The 8,294-nt window shown below is 53.7% G+C and overlaps 1 protein-coding gene across 1 annotated transcript; it reads right to left on the minus strand.

Annotated features, from left to right (window-relative positions):
- Positions 1 to 914: 914 nt before the first annotated feature.
- On the minus strand, positions 915 to 7,647 carry LOC119097562 (cyclin N-terminal domain-containing protein 1). The gene is made up of 7 exons (XM_037220595.1): positions 7,587 to 7,647; positions 3,667 to 3,771; positions 2,602 to 2,782; positions 2,063 to 2,231; positions 1,712 to 1,822; positions 1,215 to 1,322; positions 915 to 989 (listed from the first exon to the last, which is right to left on the minus strand). Exons 2-7 carry the CDS (start codon positions 3,737 to 3,739, stop codon positions 915 to 917), a joined length of 717 nt encoding a protein of 238 aa, XP_037076490.1. The 5' UTR covers positions 3,740 to 3,771; positions 7,587 to 7,647.
- Between the last annotated feature and the right edge of the window lie 647 nt (positions 7,648 to 8,294).

Consider the following 8,294-nt stretch of genomic DNA (forward strand, 5'->3'; position numbering starts at 1 on the left):
GCAGCGACCAGGCGCTGCCAGCCATGGGAAACTGTGGCGGGCCTCCGACGCCGACGACAGCGGCGCACGGAGGCCGGCCGTCAGCGAGCGCGACCATCAGCGGCCAACGAACAGCGCTCTGGCCGCAAAGCGTCCTGGGCCGGGGTGTGTAAATGGCGGGTAAATGTCCGGCGAATACACGCTCGGCGGAGTGAGCTCAGCATGAACGCGAATACATACAGGCGCGCAAATTAAGAGCTCTTTCTGGGATTGGAAAACAACACAGATATGCTTGATGATATATTAATCAACAAAAGTAAGCTCGGCGCAAAAAGCCACTCACGAAGAAAACGCATTGCTCATCTGAACTAACTTCACCAGAACAATCCTCCTCATCTGCAACCACAGCAATCACAAAAGAGTGCCATTCACACTAATATCACCGACAACTTCTAAACAGAATGACTGATGGTAGCCAAATATTGATGAGACATAAATATGATAGCACACACCCGTGTCGACCATTTCATCTGTGTCCACCAGGCCCGCACCTATAAGCACTCCTGTTCCTGCGCTCACTTGGGTGTCGCCGTGTTCATATGTCCGCTCCGCGTTCATTATCCGGTCCCCGTGGCCGTCAACGGGTCTCGCGGCTCAACAGCTGGCCCATATGCCATCAGCCGGTCCCTGTGACGTTTAGCCTGTCTCTGGGCGCAGCAGCCGGTCTCTGGGTCCAGCAGCCGGTCCCTGCGCCCAGCAGCCGGTCCCTGTGACGTTTAGCTCGTTTCTGGGCACAGCAGCCGGTCTCTGGGTCCGGCAGCCAGTCCCTGCGACCAGCAGCCGGCCCCTGCGCCCAGCAGCCGGTCCCTGTGACGTTTAGCCGGTCTCTGGGCGCAGCAGCCGATCCCTGCGCCCAGCAGCCGGCCCCGCGTCCCTCAGTCGGTCTCCATGCCAGGCAGCAGGTCTCGCAGCAGCAGCTCGGCCAGCTCCAGCAGGTCGCCGGCTGGGATCTGCGTCAGCTCAGCCAGCAGCGCCACCAGCTCGTCGCTGCTGTCGCGGCGCACCAGGAAGGCGGCGGCGGCCAGCACGGCGGCGGCCAGCAGCACGCTGTCAGCCAGCACAGCGGCAAACTGGCGGCGCGCTGCCGGCACCAGTTGCGCACAGCCCGTGGTGCGCCGGTACAGGCGCAGGTAAAGCGCCGAGCGCCGGACACAAGCGGAGCGGAGCAGGCGCACGGCCGCCGACGGCAGTGCCGGGCTCAGCGGCTCCAGCAGGTCCGGGCGCCGGCGCGTCACCACGGCCAGCAGCGTCTCCAGCGTGTCCAGGCAGGTCGGCGAGCTTACCTGGGCGGCGCGTGCCGTCAGACAGGTGGGCGGGAGCCGCGGACGGGCGGCGAAGAACGAACGGACGCGTCACGTCACGTGGCCAGAAAGCCCGGTGATCAGTAGGCAGGGGTGGAGGTGCCAGGCTCAAACCCAGAAGAGTCAAACCTGGCGGCTTACACGGCGGACATATAGGGCGATGCTTGCGAAATGCAAGCAGCGAGAGGCCTTAACAATTTCGGTAACACGGATCCCATGTTCCTCAAAACTACCAGTAGTTCAGTCCTACTGGTACATGCATCGTTGGTGAACGAGCTTCTAAACATTCGTGTCACCTTTGCACATCACACGCGCTGCCTATGCCATCGTGACGTGCACTATGAAGCTGATGATTGATTGGCATTACATACCTGAAATTTCAGGGTCTTGAGAACCCTGACCTCTGAGTTAACGACGCTCTCCAGGCTGTAGCAGTGCTTCGCCTCCCGAAGCAGGCCCTTCACACGCTTCGTCGTGACAATCTGCGAAGAGAGCTCCGTTGATCGGATCGGTCGTCACCTTAAGTTTTTTTTACATTCCCTGGTCGCAGATGGTAACTGTAGTGAATGTAGGTTACGAAATCAGATTACACTGAACCAATCCCTGGTCTTCAAGTACTGCGCAGCCCTCTGAGCTCAAAGTGATCATGCACTACACAATACAGCCAAAGTTGTCCGTAAAACTCCTTAGATTTCAACCGTCTGTACAATAAACATGCTCACCTTGTAATGCAGAGAAAGTTTTGAAGAGATCTGGACGCAGGACAACATTCTGAGAATGGCCTGACTGTGTATTCGCTCCAGCAAGCTCTTCCACTCCTTATCCCTGTTTGCTCGCTCCACCTTTGTGGTTATGTACTGGGACATCTCCATCATGTGCGCCTGCATAAATCTGATAATATAAAACGAACAAAATAAGGGATCAGGCGGCAGCAGCAGCAGCTGTGGTCCGGTCTAAGGCAATTTACGAGCAGCACATCTCGAGCCATTATGTCTTAAGTCATGAACAATCAGGACCTCACGTACTCTATATCAATCAGGATCTCACGTACTCTATATCAATCAGGATCTCACGTACTCTATATCAATCAGGATCTCACGTACTCTATATCACCTGGCAGCCAAAACAGACAATGTCGAGCACACAAGAATCTATCCAAAAGCCGAACAGCTCGGCGCACGGCTGTCTTTGTCGGCGCGTGGCAGTGCACAAACATGGAGTGACTGTCCATCATCAGCTGCTCCCACCACCACCGACTGACCGTTCGAACAGCTGCAGCGCGCGGAAGAAGACCGGCGAGGGCTGCGAGAGCCGACGACAGAAGAGGAGCAGCAGGTGGCCTGTAGCCGGGGCCCCGAACACGCCGAAGTGGGCGAGCTCGGCGTCCGGCGGCGCGGCGCCCGCCTGATGCAGACTCTGGCCCCACTCCAGCAGCAGCGCGTCTGAGGGGCACAGTCACCGTCACCAGAGACGGGGCAGCGGCCCCCTGATGCAGACTCTGGCCCCACTCCAGCAGCAGCGCGTCTGAGGGGCACAGTCACCGTCACCAGAGACGGGGCAGCGGCCCCCTGGTGCAGACTCTGGCCCCACTCCAGCAGCAGCGCGTCTGAGGGGCACAGTCACCGTCACCAGAGACGGGGCAGCGGCCCCCTAGTGCAGACTCTGGCCCCACTCCAGCAGCAGCGCGTCTGAGGGGCACAGTCACCGTCACCAGAGACGGGGCAGCGGCCCCCTGATGCAGACTCTGGCCCCACTCCAGCAGCAGTGCGTCTGAGGGGCACAGTCACCGTCACCAGAGACGGGGCAGCGGCCCCCTAGTGCAGACTCTGGCCCCACTCCAGCAGCAGCGCGTCTGAGGGGCACAGTCACCGTCACCAGAGATGGGGCAGCGGCCCACTGATGCAGACTCTGGCCCCACTCCAGCAGCAGTGCGTCTGAAGAGTACGGTCAGCATCACCAGAGACGGGGAACAAAGGCTCTCTGATGCAGACTCTGGCCCCACTCCAGCAGCAGCGCGTCTGAGGGACACAGTCACCGTCACCAGAGACGGGGAACAGAGGCTCTCTGATGCAGACTCTGGCCCCACTCCAGCGGCAGCGCGTCTGAGGCATATTCACTGTCGTCAGCCACCCTCTGACATTAATATAGAAGCAGTGTCTATGGAGCACGGCATGATACAAATCCAAGAGACGGAACACAGTGGCTTCCTAGTGACGCCCAGAATATCATCGGAACAATACGCGCGTCTTGAGCGAGACAACATAGACAATATGACCAACCTAAGACATAATTCAAGCAGGGGTGAAATGTACGTAAGCCCACTTACCCAAGGCTGGGGCGCTGATGAGCTTAGTGTGGTCGAGGGTATATTCATCGCCCCCCAACTCTTCTGTCGCCATCAAAGACTTCTCAGCTTTCAGCAGAGATGTATCTGCCGATAGCATGGGATATTTGACGCGAAATTAAAAACGAACGGGCGGCAATCATAATGAGATATATGATGACATAATATGCAAGGCCACTGACATTACACATGAATTCTGCCGCATCCGAACCGATCAATGACGAAGCCTCAGGGCGGAGAAGGAGGGCGGGTGGCGTGCCTACGTGGCGACCGCCACCTCCCCGACGTGAGCTGGGGCCTCTTCGGACGCCCAAGTGTCTTCCAGGAGCTTGGAGGGCGGTTAGATTTATAATTTATTGATGCCTTCCATGAAAAATTGAGATGCGCCAATGGTGAATTGGCCTCCCGCAAGATTTCCAGAGACACACGGAGTGATCAACGAAAATTGTGCGCCTGTTGGTACTACCATGTCTTCGTACTGTATCAAGAAAATCAATAATACCTTTTCGAACTGACGCCCTGTTCTGCCATGCAACGCACAGGAAACTGAATATCGCTGCCATCACGCATTCAAATGGACTGTGAAAATCTAAGCATGAGTGATATGACGTCATATCTGGATGAAGATGCAAGCCCTTCACGCCATAGAAAAGGGGATACACCGCATTTGCCATAAATCCTTTCCTTAAACCATATAGAGAACGCATCCAAACCGGGGATTTAACCCAGAAAGGACACGGCGTCACGCCCCCCTCCCCCCCCCCGCCCCTCCGGGGCAAAGGTTTGCACCAGGATGCTGGGCGATTCAGGAAAAATTCGTTCCAAGTTAGCTCGAGTTCAGAGAAAATTTGACATTCTCCTCCCACGTGGAACCATCTGACACGTGCTTGATCCCGACAAAGCTCGAACGTAGATGCATACTTTCTGACACATTCCTTCACCTATGCAAAAGCCTTTTGAAAGATGCACAAATGGCAGCAATACGCGGGTCTGCACCCAGCCCGTAGCGGTGTAGCCTTCAAGCGCAACGGTAATGTCAAGCTTTAGCAGCACCTTTACAGACGCGAGAACCGGAGCACAACCTCGAATCTGTTACATCGGGATGTCGCGCATGGACTTCCCCACACCTAGGGTTTCCACCCGCTCTGTGCAGGGCGGTGACGTCGCTGCTCCCGAAACTTCAACGCGGTACGGCCGCTAGCAGCGGGAGTAACGTCGCGGGCGGGCTGGACGTCGAAAATCTTCGTACAAATAACGAACAAACTATTGGTGGGAGGTAGACAGGATCGCAAAACCGATTTCGTAGAATGTAATGGCGAGTATGATGGTGTACTTAGCTAGCCTTTGCCACTAACCATTAAAATGTAATGACATGAGAAGTATAAGCGTGCACACGTGAATGATGTAAGATAGTACAGCTGGGCCATCGGGCTATTTTTGTATCGATAACGAGCAAAACTGTTGGCGGTAGGTGTATATGAACAGCACGCCAATCGCGGAAAATTGAACGTTAAATATGATGATACGCCTGGCAAGCCTGCGTCACCAACCGCTGCAATGAAGTCGGCGTAGAAATTGAAAACGCTTATGCCAGAGCTGTTGCATAGACGGGCGGCCGGGACGCCGGACCGCCTTCGAACCGAGTATCAACAGGTTGTTCAGCCTGTATAGGATAGGTTTACATAACCAGGAAGCCGAATACGTAGAATTTAGTAGAGAGTATGATGATGTGCTCATCGTAAGCTTATATCCGTAGCCTTTTAAGTGAAATCAGCGTGAGAAGCGAAAACGCCCATGCGTGAACTGTAGGAGATGGGTAGCTTGAACATCGGGCTTCCTTGTTCCCAGTAAAGTAGCAAGTAGATTATTGCTAGAAAGTACATACATCTGCAAGCCCATCAGGTACAAATTGCAAGCATGAACATGCACTTTGCGAGCTCAGTTCAATTGGCGTGAGTATTGAATATGCCTACGTGGGGGCTGGGTACTAGGCAAGGGAGGGGATTAGCCCCAACTTCCCAACTTCAACTTCAACTTCCCAACAACTTCCCAAAATCAACTTCCCAAAACGCCTCATTGGCGTTGACTGGAAAAAGTAGCCAAAAAAGCAACGCACGTAAACATCTCACCAGCGCAACGTGCGTGGCTCGACACTCATGACTATACAGACAGGTGAGAACCGAGCACTGTCGGCCCAGCGTACAGGTACGGACCACGCATGGCGGAAGGTACGTAGCCACGGACCGAGCATGGCGGAAGGTACGTAGCCACGGACCGCGCATGGCGGAAGGTGCGTAGGCACGGACCGAGCATGGCGGAAAGCACATAAGCACGGACCGATCACGGCGGAAGGTGCACAGGCAGGGGCCGAGCACGGCACGTCCAGCGCGCATCATCTGGACGCATCTAACGCCAAAAATAAACTCAGCAGACGAACAGACTCGATCGAAGTGCGTTATAATGACTTGCCGCTTAAGGATACCTCGGGCACCATCACACTCGTCGTTAAATTCTGCCCAATCAGTTGTTGGTCATATACATTTGCCACTAACACTTTGTTCATGATGGGTACGAAGACAGCCCGACGTTACTGCTGCCTACGGGAATGATAACCGTGTGTGCGTCTTGACTTTTCACGTCATTGCACTGAAATGGTTTTCCGCAAAGCATAAGCTCATACTCGTCATAAAATTCCACGTCATCCGCTGGCTGGTCAACTGCACCTTCCGCTAACGGCCCACTTACTGGTCAACTGCACCTTCCGCTAACGGCTTTTGCATCATTTGGAGGAATGTTTCGGTGTTCCGGTTGCTTCTCAGCATTCCGCCCGGCGTCTAGCGGCCCGCTACGCATTGAAGTCTCGGTACCAGTAACGCCACGCTAACGTTTCAAGCGAAGATGAAACAGGAATCGCCGGATAGTCTTGCCTTTTTTACACAGCTTTGCGGTTACATAACCGTGCTCATATCCACAAACTACGCCCCTACTAAGTCGGTCACGTTCCCGCTTGCAACATTTGTCTGCTACACTGACACGCCCTCAGCATTATCTGTTGGCAGGATGGCTGTGTTTCGGATAAACCCGCATCTCATCTCCAGCCGCACTACGCACATTTGGCTCGCCCAAATGTACGGAGTGTCATGCTCCACGGTGGGCCGCGGCGGATGGTGGGCAGCCACCTACTGTCACACCTGACTCACAGGCCACATGCCATTCACGCCTGCGTCTCACCTAGCTTTGCATGAGCATATTGCACATGAGTCGTCTTCTTTAAAAGCAGAAAACAATGCTCATAATGAGAGCACATTTCGGAATTTCAATATTCTTATCAAGTTTTGCGTAATGAGGACTGGTTGGTCAACAAAAGGTACTTAATATGACGTTCTAATTTAATAAGGTTATGTCGGGTGAGGTACAATTGTTAAGTTTCTTACGTTACATCACGCTACGTTACTCACGTTACCAAGTTATTTTGCTATTTAGTGGTGTCGTCATGCTACCGTAGGCTACGTTAGTTCGTGTTGCAAACTGACTTATTTTCCCAGTGACGTCATGAATGATTGACAGGCGCAACCTTGAACAAGGTTCACATTAATCATCATTCTTGATTTCGAGGATATACGTGTGGTTATGCGCGAGCGTGGCTGCTTGCGCTTGGTGAACGTTCCGAATTGCGTGCGTAATTTTCGGGCAACCGTTTTTTCAATATCGTGGGGGAAAACGATGTCGTATAGCTGTGCAAAAGCCACAAGCATCATTCCCCCATTTTCAAAGCATCAATAGTCTATAACATTCAAAACTGATCTAAGGGAAAAATTACTGTGCCTATCGTCATCATCATGATTATTATTTGAACAAGATAAGACAATAATCACACCAGTGCTCTAGTAGGCGTCACCTACTTTTCAGGCAACAAAAACATGGGTTCTAATCCGATTTTCTTGTAAACTGGACAATAGTTACTTCAATAATCTGGCTTCGGTAAGTCTTGCAGCTTATACCTCAAGTCATGTATAGTCCATATCATTACATATGATTAATATACTGTCACGTGTCTGTAATAGCAGCGCCCGCCCCGGGGCCACCTACCCTCACCGCCAGCGCTGTTGATAGTTGCGGCGTGGCTTCTCAACGAGGGGTGGCTTATGCATACCCGTGCCAGCTGATGGTGACGTCTTTGCTGAGCGAATTGGAATTCTGTATGCTTTATTGCATGGTGTGTATGACATCACTAGGATACCAAACAAACGTAAAAGGCACTCCATTGCCAGCCAGAGGGCCCTGCGCGCTGATCAAGGCCCACGGGTTGATAACGACCTATGTGTCGGTCACATGCCATCAGTAACGCACAATCTGTTCGGTGGTGGCATGGGCCAGAGGGCCCATTTCCCAAGCAGGGACAAAGCCGGAACCAGCGATTTCCATTGGTCGGGGCCCCCCAGCGCCTTACGGAGGCCCTGTGCTGGCAAGGGGTTTCAAGTCGGCTGGAGACAGTGCTCGAGGACAGGGGCGGATCTAGCCTGGAATTTTTTTTTGGGGGGGGGGCAACCGTTCGTCGCTGCATGGCGCCTCTCGCGAGTACCTAGTAGGGACACCACTCAAAACCGAAA

This window comes from Pollicipes pollicipes, unplaced genomic scaffold, assembly GCF_011947565.3.
Source record: "Pollicipes pollicipes isolate AB1234 unplaced genomic scaffold, Ppol_2.1 Scaffold_4295;HRSCAF=5057_pilon_pilon_pilon, whole genome shotgun sequence".
Lineage (NCBI taxonomy): Eukaryota > Metazoa > Arthropoda > Thecostraca > Pollicipedomorpha > Pollicipedidae > Pollicipes > Pollicipes pollicipes.